The sequence below is a fragment of the Scleropages formosus genome, chromosome 21, assembly GCF_900964775.1.
Source record: "Scleropages formosus chromosome 21, fSclFor1.1, whole genome shotgun sequence".
Lineage (NCBI taxonomy): Eukaryota > Metazoa > Chordata > Actinopteri > Osteoglossiformes > Osteoglossidae > Scleropages > Scleropages formosus.
The window spans coordinates 25,009,206-25,026,615 of record NC_041826.1 but is presented as its reverse complement, the minus strand read 5'-3'; the positions used below and the strand labels follow the sequence as shown (position 1 = coordinate 25,026,615).

At 43.1% G+C, this 17,410-nt stretch overlaps 1 protein-coding gene across 2 annotated transcripts in view; it reads right to left on the bottom strand.

Moving 5' to 3' along the window:
* Positions 1-3,061: 3,061 nt before the first annotated feature.
* cltcl1 (clathrin, heavy chain-like 1) overlaps positions 3,062-17,410 on the bottom strand; it is a 40,014-nt gene continuing 25,665 nt past the window's right edge. For both annotated transcript variants that reach the window (XM_018728734.2, XM_018728735.2), the window contains exons 19-32: positions 16,593-16,738; positions 15,962-16,145; positions 15,516-15,708; positions 14,019-14,176; positions 12,827-12,991; positions 11,760-11,867; positions 10,813-10,980; positions 10,372-10,521; positions 9,938-10,069; positions 9,675-9,785; positions 8,724-8,894; positions 5,929-6,150; positions 3,580-3,652; positions 3,062-3,381 (exon numbers count right to left, since the gene is read on the bottom strand). In XM_018728734.2, the coding sequence (XP_018584250.2) occupies positions 3,266-3,381; positions 3,580-3,652; positions 5,929-6,150; positions 8,724-8,894; positions 9,675-9,785; positions 9,938-10,069; positions 10,372-10,521; positions 10,813-10,980; positions 11,760-11,867; positions 12,827-12,991; positions 14,019-14,176; positions 15,516-15,708; positions 15,962-16,145; positions 16,593-16,738 (2,097 nt within the window). In that variant the 3' untranslated portion in view covers positions 3,062-3,265. The remainder of the gene's footprint in view (positions 3,382-3,579; positions 3,653-5,928; positions 6,151-8,723; positions 8,895-9,674; positions 9,786-9,937; positions 10,070-10,371; positions 10,522-10,812; positions 10,981-11,759; positions 11,868-12,826; positions 12,992-14,018; positions 14,177-15,515; positions 15,709-15,961; positions 16,146-16,592; positions 16,739-17,410) is intronic.

Genomic DNA, 17,410 nt, shown 5'->3' with positions numbered 1-17,410 from the left:
TTTTATTTTTTAATTTTAACCAACGTTTCAGTACGAAAGCAACGCAAATAAGTAGAAAGCCTTTGCCGGGTGGATATGGGTTCGAGTCCCGCCCTCCTACGAGCGGAAGGAGGAGTCGGACCTGCGATCGATTCGCTGCGAATTCAAATTCGGAGTCAAATGTATCCGAGTGTATCGGTGTCCAGCGCAGGCAGGGAACGTGCAGAAGCTAAGAGTCTTTGAAGCATCGTGACCACCATCATCAGTAGTCATCAACACCACCATCGCCAGTCATCACTAGTCATTAACGGTCATCATCATCATCATCATCGCCAGTCATTATTGTCATCAGCCATTTCATCAAGCCATCACCACCATCGGTTCTCATCATCAGTCATCACCACCGCCGCTCACCGGTCATCAGTAGAGACGCCGCAAGGTCGTCATCAGCTAGTTTTCATACTGTGAAAACAAACATTTGCTATTTTTATTCCCAAAAATAACACGGACGGCAGCAGGTTGTAACATTGTTTTCGTTAAACGTGAATCTTCATCACTGAGAAGCACTTGCCACGTTCAGCAGCCGGTTGCGGAGCTTTGCTGCTCGGACTGCTCATCCCTTTAGCGAGAGCGAGGAAGGTGAACGAACCTGCAGCGCTTCACTCCGCTATGGACGCGTCCTGGGATCATCTTAGGCGCATTAGCACTTCAGCACCCGGGATCTCCCTCTCGGCCGGGGTTTGCGTATCCTGCGAGCGTGTGCGAGAACAGTTCATCTGCCCAACCCCACACACGCAGTGCACCGCAGAACTTTAGGCCACGACTGACACTCATTATGACTCCGATCTTTTCGTAATTGTGATGCGGTTCTTCCCAGGACTTCATTCTCACTCCAATGTACGTTTTCCACCTCCGGCACGCAGCTGGAGCGTCAAGGCTGATGCGCTGCCAGGGTGCGACAACAGCTGGACGAGGAAGAATAAACAGTGCGTAAAAGTACGACGCTTCCATTCACACGCACACACTTATGGCTCACCTTGCGTGCTCATGGAAACACTGGACTGAAGAGACCCTGCGCGTGCAGAGATGGACGCGAGAAACACACAGCTCGCAGCCCAGGGCCGGTGTGAATAGTATGAAAAATACTGTAATCAAGTTGCCGTACATTTCTCACTCGTTCTTGCTTAAGACTACAACTGTGCAGTACAGGCGAAACACATGGGTTTTACATTATATCCATGTGCGATCGATTAGGTGTATGATCATCCATCACGTTAAATGATGCTGCATTACTCAAGACAGTCACGATTATACCAAATCGGTACAGAGATGATGCACTTGTCAAAGCAATTTTTAATACTGTAGCATCCCTCCATGGAGCTACTGGAAACAGGCTCGACAGACGGGGTAAAAGGAACGTGCTCTTTATTGAAACTGTACATGTCCCCAACAGCAGTCTTAACAAAGACGCTTCAGACAGTACAAGACACAGAACACCTCAAAATCCCCCTGGGTCACTCCCAGCCCCCCTGCTGCACCCTATGGTTAAGGGGTTCCCCCCGGGACTCCCCAGAATCCCACTCTCGAACACTGAACATAAATAGAACAACAACCAATCAGAGACCACACACAACTATGTACACACACATAAACACTAATACCAACTATTTACATTTACTCCCCTCAGAGATGTTACAATACGTAAAATTCCTTGGCCACTTTAGACCCTTTCAGAAAGAAGGTGCGACTCTTCACAATTCGCACATAAGGATCATTATGCAAAACGGGACTTTTTAACGACAAAAGTTGTGTTCCTCTTTGCACTGCGACAGCGTAACGGTTTGCTAGTACACGCAGACGCCGGTCCACCGGTCCACCGGTCCACCGCACTTACTCGTTCTGTGTCCAGGCAAACCCCCCCCCCCAAGTGCTTCTCGGTCGACCTCCGAACCATCGAATGTTGACTGAAAGAAAAAAAGCAGGAAATTCAAATCCGACTCCTTCGTTAGTTGCAGCAACATCATGTGAATTTTGAAGAAAAAGTTTTGCTTCGGAGCCAGACGCTTCTTCCACACCTCGTGACCGTGAAGCCGGCATTCCCGCACGGTAAAGAAAACGCGCCGTACCCACAGTGGGCATTAACGTTATTGTTCTGTAAAGCGCTGCGGCAAAGCTGAATGGGCAGCAGCGAGGAGTCGTGTGAATAGAGGCACCCCTCCATTTATGAACTATCCGATTGGCAATTTTTTGATTTCCGGAATGAAGAAGCAGTAAAATGCAGTTTATCCAGACCAGAGCAAGTCTGAGTGAAGCAAAAGTGCAGTAGCCTACTATAGTTGGCGCTAGTGTACCACCAGCTGTTCGCGTTTGCTTTGCGTCCATGCGTTTGTGCTGCGGCAGTGCAAGAACGACTGCCGAGCCTTCTCCCTCCTCGGCCGTTCTCGTCTTCCCTCGGTCACCACAGTAACACTTCATGGCAGTAAATAGCCTTGTTTTCAGTTGCCTTCACTTTTTTAAAAACAAAATTTCATTATTGAATTGTTGCTGTTCACTTTATATAAAGAAAGCACAATTAGTTTCCTAAATGCCGTGCCTAGGAACACTCATTAATGACCTCACTGAGTGTCTGATAACCATGAAGTCTTTTAAAGCATGGGCGGATAGTTATATAGGTGTTTGGGGAAAATTGGTCAGGAGTTTTCGAATAGGCTGGAAATGCATTATTATTATTTTCCCCGTTAAAATAACGAGGCGTAGGCTGTCGGCATCCGACATTTTGGTGTCGGCACTGTTGGCAGGAACAGTTTAACTTCGTAAATCGAGGGACTGATGTAGAGTTAACTGAAATGCACAAAAGTACCTCAAATCAGACTTCAGACCAAACTGACCTCACCTCCCAGTTGATACCTTATTTACAGTATTGGAGGAGTAGAAAGTGTCATTGCTGAACCCTTAGTACCAGCTTTTCCCCCACCAGCAACACAACGTGGTATCAGAGTCAGTGCTGTCAATTCAGACAAAATGCAGAGATACACTGACTTGACGCCGCACAATTTTTTTTTTCTTTTTTTTAAAGGTGAAATTTAATGGCAAGTGTACGTGTGTCTATATATAAATATACACGCACACACACACATACACATATATGATAATAAATATGGAGTAGCAGGCTGTTTCGCACTAGGAGCTAAGAGCCATCTTCATGCTGTGTAGAGCTGGTTCAACCCAAACGATATGTTCAGTGTGCCCTTGGAGCAGGCAAAGTCCAAAGGCCCGCAGCCTGCCGTTACATGTTGAAGCCATAGGCGGGCTGGGTGTAGCCAGGCGCCGGGTATCCATAACCCGGGAAGGCGGGCTGTGGAGGCGCAGCGGTGGACCCGGCTGTCAACATCAGCTGCTGGCCTGCAGGAACGCAAACGCACATAAACACACGCAGACATACAAGTGAGCAACTTCATTCACACATCTGACGGTACCAGTGCCTGCAGACCTGTTCTTTCTTACAATTACGATGCAACACTTGCTAAAAAGTAAGGCATACGGTACTTTGAAGAGACGAGAGAGGTGCACATTTTGACAGAGCTCTACACAGGAACGTACCAAACACAGCAGGAGTCGGTTCGCTCACTTCTTCAGTCTTCCTTTGGCTTTCCAACGAGTCCAGTTTGTCCACCTGCAAGACAAGGGGGTGAACTGCTGAAGCTGAACGTTCCTTGATATATAAACGATGACACTTGTGCTGCGCTCAACAAGTTCTTATTTGTGTTTCCGCCAGCCCTTTTAAGTACATTTCGCATCCACCTTCTGCAAATCAACTTAAGTCATTTATGTTAAGTTGTCATTACTGTAGTTTGAAGAAAATCAGAGCCACTTTTCCTCGGACTGGTTGTTGCTTTGGTTAAAGTCTCCTGTGATTAAAATGAGCTCAAATCTTTTCCTCGACTGATCTCTCGAAAGCAGCAGTACCGTTTCATTGCAATGCCAGTTGCGGCATTTATCTCTCAGGACTTACAGAGCGATGATTATTTACGGTGTATTCGGAGACAGCCTGTAGCATAGTGGTAACAACTGCCTTTGCACCCAAAGGTCGCAGGTTCGAGCCTCATCTCCGGCTGTAGTACCCTTGAGCAAGGTACTTACCCTCAATTGCTCCAGTATAAATTTATACCCAGCTGTATAAATGGGTAAATAATTGTAACCTTAACGTTGTAAGTCGCTAAATGAATAAATGTAAATGTACAAGAATTAAGTCTAGTCTTCTGAACCGCCGAGGAAAACCACGGATACCGGAGATAAGGACACGAGAGCAAGGTGTGCACAGCCGAATGCCACCTGAGCATCCGCATCACCTCTGGCAAACTGAAAAGGTTGCTTATCTGCTTTCTCCATGATCATGTTAGTAGTATTCTTCTGATCAAGTATCCAGCAGGACTGGTTTTTATAAAACTATTTTAATCGGATTCCATGAACTGCAATTCAAGTCAGTTGCACTTTACTACATCAAACACGTCAGAAGGATGACGACATTTTGCTCTCTTAGGTCCTCCGTCTAGCTGAAAAAACCACAGTGGCCTGAGCTTCAGGATTTATTAATAAAAGCCTATTGGAAATATGGAAACGTAGGTGCTACAGTAGCTCTATTAAAACTGGTAGGTAGAGGCCTTCATACCATCTGTAATTTGTCAATTTTCAATTGCAACAAAAGCACTTAAACTTTTTAAACATGCATCTGACACGGCTGCAATTTGTTGTTAAAGCTGATTCATTTAATAAATATGTTGCTTAATAATTAAAAATTAAAATATAATAGATTATAAAAACACATGATGCAAAGCATGTCTCATCATGCCTTTGGCATTCCTTCATTTTTGTTTTCATCTGGAAATTTGTATTCACTTCTACAGGTTTTGCTACAGATGTGTCTGTGAGGATAGCTGCACTTTGTTATGGGGGGGGGGGGGTCAATATGAATATGAGCAGAAAGTAAAGAAAAAAATGAAATCAATAAGAAGAAAATGAAAAAACATGAATGATAAATACCACATGAAAAGCAGAAGAAAATGCATCTATACCATACGAACGCCATTTATTAATAAATTCATTCTAAATTCTTAACAGGAGGAATTAGTCAACTCATGTCTATCCAAATTCAGTAGTTTCGTATGATACGTCATCATAGAATAATAAAAATGATTAAATACCTGAATCACAGGTACTTTAGGTCAATACGGATCAGTACAGGCAATGGAATCGTAAACCTCCTACAGTAGAGCTGTGTATCTACGCTCCATATGCCACGTCCCAGAGAAAAGAAAAGAAAAGAAAAGGCGGCGCGCAGCTAAAACGCACCCATTTCACACCGACACACTAATGGACAGGCATGGAAACACGGGTTGTTTTCACTACACAACGGAAATTTTTAAAAATTAAAGAAGAAAAAAAAATACAATATCAAATAGATGTTTATCTTTGAAAATACACGAGGAGCCAGTGGATATGGATACTTCTACACAGTAGAGAATACTCACATTTTTGTCAACGTAAAATGTCCTGTTAAAAGAAACCAAACACGAAAGTGCCCTGACTGACAACCGTTTCTCAGCCTTCATCTATAATGCTGACTGATGACATCATTTTTGGAAAAAAGAAAAAAAAACACTACATGAGCTACCATGGCTGTTAATATCTGTCCGATCTGAAAGACCACAATAGCGCAATACTTCCTACATACACAACTCATTCTCTTGGGTGCCAAGGCAACTGCAAAGGAGACATTTACAAACTTTGTCATTTCCGTACTCATTCAGACGTAAGTATAACAGCTGTGGACATTTACATACATTTGTTCAAAGAAACGTCAGTAAATATTTTGGTTGTAAGAAAGAAATAACGAGAAGACCTTCAGCAGATGTTACAATCACGGCAACGGACCCCCGAATTACGACTCACCTTGGTCAAATACTCCCTCGTGATCTGGATGAAGTAAGGCATAGCAAAGTCTACGATGTTGTGCCTCCAGGCCAGCTCCAGAACTACATCGGGGTGGAGCAGGTCGTAGGAGGCGAAGAGGCACGCAGCGAAGCACTCCTTCTTGCCTTCCTCGAGAAACCACCGCAGAAGCATCTCCGTCAGCTCCGCGTCCTGAGACTCTGCTGCGTACAGCATGGCATCCTGAGACATGGAGCACGTTGACAGCTGTTATTAGCACCGCTTGCATGGAGCATTTGGTTTTGGTGACTATGTCACTGCAGCCTTATTCCGAATGATATTTTGAGGTTGTCTGAGGTCTTGATATTTGTCACGAGTCCATCCAGGTTCACCCTAAATGAAAAGTGTGTGTGGCACATTAAAAAGAATGAATGAATGAATGAATGAAAATTTAATTTAATTTAATTATTCAATTGTATATAGAAAGTTCCCCCCCCTTTGAGTTCTGCATGTGTCAGGTGCATTTGTAATAAGAAGGATGACACTGTACATAAAAAGCCTCGTTACCAGTGCGCATCTGAAAACGCACTTTAAATCTACATTTGAAATATAGGTAAGAACAATTAATTTTCCTGTCATTACACTTTAAGATCTTTTATTCTACTCTAAAGTAGAAGAAACAAAAGTGGGGCAGATGGTAGTGTAGTGGTTAGACCTACAAAGTCCCAAAGGTCGCAGGTTCAAATCTCACCTCTGGCTGTAGTACCCTTGAGCAAAATACTTACACTAAATTACTCCAGTAAAATTACCCAGCTGTATATATGGGTAAATAACGAAGTAGATTAACATTCTAAGTTGCTCTGGAGAAAAGCATCACCTAAATGAATACATGTAATGTACGAGTATGTATAAATAACTAAGGATTCATAATTTTATTATTGGAGTTAAGATTTCCTGAAGGGTTATTTACATGAAATACATTTTCAAAATATTTAACGATTTAATAATGTTAACTTATTCTGATGGTGTGGATGGACTTAAATGAGGAGGCCGCTGTATGTCACATTTAAACAACTGAATAATACGAAAATTAAGGTGCGGTGCATCTCACGAAGCTACCTTGCCTATCATCATGGGCCTGGACCAATGCCACAGACTGCAAACCTGTACCTATTTACCATAACTAGTGTTAATAACTCTGGAGTAAATATGTAAAATAAAACTGGATATCGGGAGACTAAATGATGAGGGATGAATGTACTGTAATCACTTGTAATGCTCATAACCCCCCTCTTAAACTACTAGTAAAGTACAATTTCCAGTAAAAGAATAGTGAATCATGTCACAATTCCATTTGTAATAATGTAGCCTTTCCACAGACTTCTGTGCATTTTCAGTACGGCTTTCTTTTGCATTTCCAACGTTTAGGACTTTCTTTAAAAGCTTTTTTTGCTTAAGGCCTCTTTTGTTATAAATGATACTTTTTTTTTTTTTTTTTTTTAGCTGCTTGCAATCCAGCACAGATATTTACATGTATTCGTTTAATAGACACTTTTCTTCAAAGCGACAAACATTTCATAAAAAATACAATGTGTTCGTTGCATGAGGAGAGACAGACTTAGATGCTTATGTACAGTTAGCTTCTTTCCACCATATGAACCAATGTTTACCACAGTGGTAGCTGTATAAAGGTTTATCCAAATAAATGACAATTCCTAATCACAATCCCTTTTTTTTTTTTTAAATTAAACATTTACATTGCAGAAGTAGCTGCAGGAACAATGAACCTTGGTGCAGCAAGTGGTAGGGAACAAACTAGGTTTGCTTGAGACTTTCATGTCTGCAGCTGTGTCTCCTTCTCTTAACGTAATGCATAAATTGTACTTTTGCCGAGATGTACGTCGCTCTGGACAAAAGCATCTGCTAAATGAATAAATGTAAATGTAATGTTTATCCATTGTTTAACAGTTATGATCTCAAAGTTATAGTGCATGAACATTTTACACATTACATGAACTTGCAAGTACATGGGAGTAGTGAATCGAAGAGATGAGTTTTAATACATTACATTTTACATTTATTCATTTAGCTGACGCTTTTCTCTAAAGCGACTTACAATGTTAAGGTCACAATTATTACATGCTTACAATCATTTACCCATGTATACAGTTGGGTAATTTTACTGGAGCAATTTAGGGGTAAGTACCTTGCTCAAGGGTACTACAGCCGGAGGTGGGTGACTACACTACTAGATACACTACTTACAAGGGGTTACTCATCCATGCATCAGTGAAACACAATCACACACACTGGGGGAACCTGAACAGCATGTCTTTGGACTGTGGGAGGAAACCGGAGCACCCGGAGGAAACCCACGCAGACACAGGGAGAACATGCAAACTCCACACAGACTGAGCGGAGATCGAACCCATGTTCTCTCGCACCACCCAGGCACTGCGAGACAGCAGCGCTACTTGCTGTGCCGCCGTGCCACTGTACCCTATTTAAATGTGGGCAGAGATTCAGCAGTTCTGAGTGAGAGGGGAAGGTCATTCCTTTGAAGGAGGATATTTGAAGGAGATGTGCAGGAGAAGTGAGGGGAAGCTGTCTGACATCACCAAGGTGCATGTGTTTGATTGACACGTTTGTTCTAGTAGTGTCCCTTGTGTCAGCTGATGGCCCATTATGCAAATTTTACAGTAAAATTACATCTGCTTACAAATGTACATTTATGTAAATGGAGCCTTCATTATACTGTATGAGGGAAGCCTGTATTTAAAGTTGGAAGTTAAATTCTGCTGTGGTCAGAGACTCACCTTATAAAGGCAGTCCTTCTTGCAAAGTTCCACGCTCTGCTTCCAGCGGTTATTGTCCTTGTACAGGTAAGCAGCGATACGTCGGAACTCGATCAGATCATGCTTCTCCAGCCTCTGTGCCAGGCTGATGTTGTCGAAGTTGTCATATGCATCAATAGATGCCCGGAGACCCTATTAGGATGATGATGCAAAAGTCAAATTACATTTAATCTGTTTTCACACCTCATCGTCAAATTAATTTTTCCTCTCTGAAATACAGAAATCAAACGGAAGAAATCTAGAAGAAATCAAAAATTATCTGAGCTAGAAAAACAAATTAGACCTGAACCATTTCAACCATTTTTACTGCAAAAATGCATAAGCAAAGATAAAAGAAATTCCTCTCCCTTTCACTTATTAAAATGTAAATCTAAAAACCACAAGCAAACAATACATAACTTATAGCATTAGGCAATAACTTATTTTGGGTCTGATAATTTAGTGCAGGGGCATGAGTTCACGATAAAACACTGATTACATATAAAATATGTCCAAGTACAATCTGTAATCCAGGGAATGCTGATTTCTTTCAAGGGGCCTGAATACTTTTGCAACGCACTTTAGTTGATCAACAAGGGTCTACTGGTCAAGAGACACTCAGTAGAGCAGCACTTGGAAAAGTAGCCTGAAAAAATCTGTGGAAAAAAATTCCATAAACATGCTGATGTATCCATTGTAATGTTTCGAAAGGTTGCAGAAAAAGGAAAAAAGATGACAATGACCAAACAATTTTTGACTCAATCACAAGTTCAATGAATGCCCCTCTTTCAAGGCTAAGATCCCAAGTGGAGGTTAAAACAGGAGGCATGTTTTATTAAGGTCACTGAGAGCCAACATCTATTCAAGGTCACCTAATTTCAAGCAGGAGGAAAAGGGAAAAGAGAGGGGGGGGGGACTTAAGGAACAACGCACCTGGAAGTCCTCCTCTTCAGTTAGCAGGTTGTTCAAGGCTTCATTCACCGCTTTATTGTTGTGGCTCTGCACAGAACGCAGGTAAGGCTTGACGAGTTGCAGTTGGCCCATCTATGACATAAATATTCAAACTTCTCACAACTGCTTAAAAATGGTAAACCACGCAGCAGACGGCACTACTCCATAATGTATGATCTCGTTTCGTGTATCTCTGGATGAGAAAGCGGCATGGGGCCATGGGGTGCTGCTGACCCTCTTAGTACCTTGGAGAAAAAGTTTACTGCTCTTGTGTGGTCCAGTCGGGGGGAGAGAACAGCCAACAGGTCATTTATTAGGAGGGGCTTGTACTCCAGGTAGAAGCGCAGGGATTTGTAGTACAGTTCTACATTTGCTACCTATGGAGAAACAAACAAACTAATACAGGTCCCACTGGCTGCACTGCACACACGCACACACACACACACACACACACACACACACACACACACACACACACACGTGTGCGCAATCACAGAGCTACCCAACAACCAAAGCTGGCAGAAATGTACAAATGAAAAAAGTTTCAGCTGTAAGCATCATGAAAACGTTTAGACTGACATCTATACCGATTGTTTTTGCCAACGTGCCAGAAGAGGTGTGGGGCTACGGATGGAAAATGAACCTGCAGAGAAAAGTTTTCCCATAACATTTACTTCACCTTGGCAATGATGTCCTTGAACTGTCCCCCTTTCCAAGCATCAGTGGGATTGTTCATCATCGTAATGACCGCATTATCATATTCTTCATATTTATCGTAGAGGAACACGAGCTCTGCCCACAGGTGAGCTTGTTCCACAGCTCGAAGTACCTGGTCAGTGATGGGATACTCAAATTTTTACCCATAAGATATACAAAACACATTCTACTTATATAATCCGCTACAGTTTATTTCTCAGGTGCCAGTTGTGGATTCATCAAATCATTGTTTCATGCTAATTAATATCACTCAAGAAACACAGGCTTGTATGAAAGTCACTAGAACACAAAATAATTACGAAAAAGCTAAAGAACAGAGAGAGAGACTAATTAAACCTGAGGTTCTAGCTTACTGTACCTTTGCTACGCTGACCAGCCATATGCCTTGGGCTCGTTTTCTTACCTTGGGAATGTTGACTCGGGACCAGAAGAGCTCCAGATGCTCTCTCATCTTCTGGGGTTTGAACTTTGAGTAGAGAATGGCGAGCTCGGTGAACATGCCCATATGGGCACGCTCCAAGCCCAGTGCTGCCTCCAGAAGGGCAATGAGCTCGTAGAAGTAGCCCCGGTCCTGACCGTGAGGAGACCAGGAAGAACACACTGTTGTACCGGCGCAGTACATTTCACAGCCTACGCTTTTCACAACGTTCACTGTCCGCGTCACTTTTCGAAGAAAGCATTCGTCCAATTGCACAGTGGTAAGGCACACAGAGTCCTGGACGTTGTGACGCCACGATGCAAACTGCTCACCGCATGCACACCACAGCAGCATGACCTTTCCATGTTTATTATTACCGTTAGAGGGAGACTTGGAGAACCAGTCTACAGTTATTACATTTATTCACTTAGCCAACGCTTTTCTTCAAAGCAAACTTACAACATTATCTACCAACAGTTATTTGCCCGTTTATACAGCTGGGCAATTTTACTGGAATAATTTAGGGTAAGTGAGTGACCCTTTGTAAGTAGTATCTAGCAGTGTAAGTCACTGCGGTGAATAAGGTGTGTGGGCTGATAACACTACATAGAGCTCAGTGGAAGTCGCTTTGGACAAAAGTGTCTGATAAGTAAATAAATGTACATGTAAATGTAAGTGCCTCGATCAAGGGTACTACAGCAGTAGGCGAGAGTCGAACTGGCACCGTTCAGGTCCAAAGGCAGCAGCTCTTACCACGGTAAGAAAAACCATTACGTTACACACTCAACTGTCACTAAATGTGTTTCCACACTAACAGTCTTTCAGTGTTTTCTCACTTTTTAGACTCCTCTGTACCCATTCAGATAATGGGCTGCTCTGCATAAACTTTGTGTATTGCGTGTGCAAACCTCCGACGGGAGCTTTCTGAATACCTGGTAGTAGCTGATGAGCTCCTCCAGTTCGTCAGCATGGATGACGATGTGCAAACCACACATCTGGGCAAGTCGGAACTCTGCTCCATCGACGCAGGCAAAACACACCTAACGCACGACAGACGGAGCAGGGGCTGAGCAGGACCAGTTTACAACACGCCACCTTTTCATACACTGGACATAGCGTGCGTACCGTCGCGAGAATTTCAGAGCGTTTACGTGACGGGAACGGACAGAAACTGAAGACTCTGTATGTGACGACACTGGTGCTGGAAAAAGGACTTTACCGCTTGACTGAGTAATACTCCCATGAGCTAGCTAACAAAAACACAAAGAGGTTTACAAAAACGCAGAATGCAAACGCTGCTTTCCACAATTAAGAGTAGTATGATTACTGAAATTACGTCTAACCACTTTAAACACATAACGCAATACTGTACTGTAATACACACTTCTACATTTTCTTTTTTTTAAGTGAACACAAACTACTGTGATTTACAGAACTCTGCCGTCACTAAGTTACCGTACACGACTGAGTGTGTCACAGAGGGCTGTGGAGGGACAGGCGGGGGTGTTTGGCTGTGCGGCGCAGCTGTTTTCATGGCCCAGGTTGAGGGCGAGGTCTCATGGTGCGGTGGTGCTGCTGGTGCCAGTGATACTTCAAGCATCTTCGGCAGCTGTCAGATATCCGCCTGCTTGCTTGCGCCTCTTCTCCGTTTCAGAAATTACTAGAAACGAAGTGAAGCCGAACGACACCGTACGTGGCCACGTACAAATGCTGCTCTGAGAACCGTTTAAGTGTTCGCAAGGCAGCGTCGGCTTCCTTCCATTAAACTTTCGGTGTTGCATGCCGTCATCTTTGTGTGTTTTTTTAAAAAAAAAAACACACTCTTCCTTTCCGTCGTTATGAAGAACGTGCTCTAATGACAGTGACTGGAACCAAATGACTACATGATACTTTTATTCCAACAAGTGCTGCAGTTCAGTTTCTGCTGGTTGTTTGAGAGCTGGTTGCGGCATAATGAGGGTGAGCGGTCTGGGGGTGGAGGAGGTGGACGGGGACATACCTCCTTCCAGGTGCGCGTACTGTTGGCCTTGTGGGCACTGTCCACAGCGGCTTGGAACTCCCCCAAGCGAACCAATGTGGAGGCCAGCCGGGCGAAGTTGGACACGTTGTTATACAGGAGCTTGGCTGCGTCGTACATGCTGTCCTCGTAGCACCGGTCGCCCACCTGCAGCGTTTTGTTTCGGGGGGAGTAACAGTGTTCACTTCACGGAAAGCCAGACGGCTGTACCACGAAGCGTGACTTCAATGTCGCTTACTAGTGTTCTCCGTTATAACCAGACGCGAGTAGTAACGAGTTGCTTTTACTTTGTGACTCAAGGAAACGTTTGGAGGAATTTAACTTTGTGGAGGAAATTTCAAGGTCAGTTCATTTCTTCTGCTGATTTCACTGGGCAAAGTTAGCAGTGAGACCATTCAGGGCCAGAGAGGAGTTTCATCCCACCTCGACTCACAACTTATTTCACTCATCCAAGGAAGTGAACCCGGACGGGGGGGGGGGTTAAGTATGTTTAACACAATAGGAATGTTTTTCTTCTGTACTGTGGGAAAAGCATAGGTCAGTCTTATTTAATTTTAAAAAAAAAAAAAAAAAAAAAAAAAAAAAAAAAAGTTACTCCGTGACTTGCTCTTATATTAAGCGCACGGGCTACATATTTTTTTTCCTTACCAGTAAATGTTAACCTGTAAAAAAAAAAAAAAAAAAATTATACTGGTGAATTTTTATTTATTTTTTTTTTTTTTTAAAATGCACACAAAATGCTAGTGGTCAGAAGGATTTTAGTTTACTTACAATGATTAAACAGTGACCTTAAAGTGTCTTTACGTATGTGAGCGAACATCTAATGGTACAACTAAGTTCCAGAAAGTGGTGAAATATTTGTTAGTTTTAATTTTTCTGTTGATTAACATGCTAACTGCACGTACCTCAAACTAGAGAATGTGAAGGTCAGCAACTGCAGTACACAATTTTTTTTTTTGGATGTTAACTTTGAGTACCACGTTTACCAACTCCCCCCACATCTCATTATTGCTGAAGTTTTTTGAAAGGTTAAAAGTGTTTCATTCAAACGTTAATTCCATGCCTCAACCGTTGAGCAACAGGTACGGAAGTTTTGCTTAGAACACAGGAAGAGGACACTTGAGAGTCACGGGAGCACAGTATGACCGTCAGTAGCAGCAGCATAAACCCTTACTTGCTGGATGTGAGCATTGTTAGGGCCGCTCACAATTTCCTCGAGTTCTGAGAGTCGGTTAGTCTTAGCCAAGGCAAAGATGAGCTCCGTTTCCACGTAGGAGTCCCGGGCCTTCTTCCGAGCCATCTGCAGGAATTTCACCAGGTCTTCCCAGTTACCTGGCAGGTGGAGAGAAAGACCAACATCATTTACAGTGACTTCCAAAATTACCAGCGCCCTTCATAACGCTGAAGAAAAAGTTGCACAAACACATACAGATAAAGCGCTACCTGTGCTTTTACTCTTTTTTGTTGTTAGAAAACAAAGCAAAATTAATTCATATGGGGTCATTCTTTACACTTCCTGTAACACTGTGGTGTAAAAAGTAGGTACTGTCAGGAAGCATTCTGTTAACTGTCATGAGGAAAAGTGAAGAACTAAGCACTCAAGAGATTAAAGCTTGTTGACCTTGACAAACTGCATCATGGATACAGAAAACAGAACACCATTTAGCAAAATTAGGGCAATAATCAAGTAGTAGCTGCAACTTGCCAGATGCCACCGGAACTGGAGTGGAACCAGGTACTATGGTGAAAAAGACCAAAACGTAACTTGTACCATAGGTATGTTTGGAATCAGGAGAGGGGGACACGCACACACAAAGATGCAGGTCACATCCGGCCGCAAAAAATACAGAGGTGGACCGCTGATGTTGTGGAGATGTTTTGCTGCCAGTGACCCCGAAGCTCTTGAAGATCACTGGCACAATAAAGTCAACACAGTAGCAGCACGAACTGCCTAAAACCTTGGCTGCCAGTGCTAAGCTGCCTAGATGCAGCTAGACCTTCCAGAACGATAACGACTGCAAATACACCTCAGAAAAAAATAGTGGCCCTTTTTGAGAGTCTCTGGTTTTCCAGACATTTCACTACGACACACGTGTTAAAAATGCATTATTTTACATCCTCTATATACCATCTCCAAAGCTGAGCCATTTTCCTTTGTATTATAGAAGAAAACAGCTCATTCAGACCCCCCCCCCCCCAAAAAAAAACTGTACTTAAAACCAGTCAAAACACACATCCATTTTTGAAGCCAGAAATGTGCTGATGTCTCTTATGCGTCTTATGCAGCACGGAAACTGGCGTCCTTCATCACGCTTGGGTAACTGACAGCAAGGTGCGAAGGACAGCTGCTAAACTGACAGTCAGTCAGTTAAAATATTCACCTTTGATGCATCTGAGTGCTACCAGCTGGTGGCGGAACTGCTAGCAGTCATGAAACTAACCAAGCCTGGTGACTCTTGTCTTTTTAGAGTAGCTTTGAAAACAGCATGGGACACTACTGTGAGGGGCGCACGTCCACTGAGTGCACCGCCCTGCTGGTCTCTGGCAGACAGAGCTGTTGAGCAGAGACTTTTCATCGGAGGACACCAAAACAACAATAATCGTAATTGGCCAGAAATGTCCCCTCTGGTGGAGAACTCCAGCAGCAACGCGTTCATCTCGAGGCTCTTACTGTTTTTGCTGGCAGCACTGACCACCTCCATGTAGGCCGAAGGGTCGTCTGCCTTGATGTAGGAGTCAATGGCTTCCTTGACAAGCTCCTTCTGCAACTGTGTCCTGGCCAGCTGGCTCCACACAGGCGGCTCGTTGCAGCACTCAGCGAACTCGTAGGCTCGATCCAAGTTGCCGATATGTTCAATCAGGACCTACAACCCGTTGCAGTTCAGTTCAGTACAGTACTCAGTCCTTTCCAATTCCTACAAACTGGAAGAAGGATGATACAGCAAAGACCTCTTTCTACGGCTTTGCAATAACCGTCTATCTGCAATCGGTAGCAACACTTATTATGGGACTAAGCATTGCTACGTTAAAAAGCCTACAAATTTATTTATTATGTCATTATTATATGAAACCAAAACCAAAGTGAGTGCTGGGCAGAGCGAGTTAAAGAACGCTTACCTGAATGGCGGAGGTATTGACGTCAAACTTCCGGAAAATAGCAAAGGCTTCCTCAAAGAGCTCGTTACTAATAGCAATGTTGGCAATGTCGGGGGCATCATAGTTATCCAAACGGTTTACGTATTCCATGACGCGGGTACGATCGGCTTTTATAGCTGTTAGAATCAGGAGGTTCTGGAGGTTTCTGTCAATTAACAAAATAATTAAATTTCAAATCTGAATGTGTCTGCCGTCACATTTCAAATTATGAAAACATGTATTGCAGGGGTGATCCTCAAAGGCTAAGAGTTGAACAAAATATCAAAATTGTACCACAATATAAAACCACACTACATACTGAAGGCAGTTTTCATAGTAGAATGGCTTGCAATGCTATTCCATTTCAAGTTCATAATTCATGTTGGGGTTCTGCATCAAACCTACAGTGGCATCATAACACCCTACATATGAAAGTGTGCCACAACACTAATGCTGCCACTGTGCTACTTTTACACATAATTGATTTGAAAACTTCACAATGTCATCCAGGCAGAAGGGATGACTCAACTGCACAATACTGAAGTGGTGGCATACATTGGCGTCAACACAGATGCAGAGCAGTTCAGCATTAATAAAAAAAACAGCAGCGAACCGGTGCTCACTGAAGACCGAGTTGTCCAGGACGATCTTCTCTAGCAGTTCAATCAACTCATTGGGTAGGTCAGCCATCATGAAGGCTTTAACTGTCACAGACACTTCCTCTGGGTCCTGGGTCTCCGACAGTGCAGTCTGGACTACCTGTGTGGGTCACACACTGCAGGTTTCTGTCTACTCGACACAAACATAACACTGATGATCTCAATGGATCCAGAAACCTTCGTAGAAAAGGCCTTTTTACCTATTGCTCACCAAATAGGTGCGCACATTTTTTTTTTTTTTTTTTTTTTACTGTAGCCTTCCTTTACTTAAGACATATAACCATGTGTAGACTTAAGAAGCAACCTTAAAGTCATGTAATACAGTAAAAATCCTTCCAAATATAAATAACTGGAATCAGACTAATTTCACACTTTAAAAGAGGAAAAAAAAGCTGCTATCAGGCCACGGAGTCACAAAAACATGACTGCTCTAGGGATAAACACTTGGTATAACCTCCCATCTGTTTAATACGCATTTTTTAATCTTGTTCATTGTTGGAACTGGTACCAGGTGCATGGGAGTTGTTTCTCCCAGGGTTTCATTGAAAAGGTTAGGCTTAGGGGTTGCTGTTCTCAGAGATTTGGAGAAAATTATCTGCTAAATGAATAAATGTGGCTGTAAAGGCCATAGGATCTACAGTATCATAAAAAACCACAAAGACATGCAACTAAAACTGCAAGGATTTTGACAGGTATCTGCTTACCTAACTCAACCCAACCCTTGAATATCCCCAAACACATCTTGTAGTGCCACAGTGTGTCTGCTGCAACC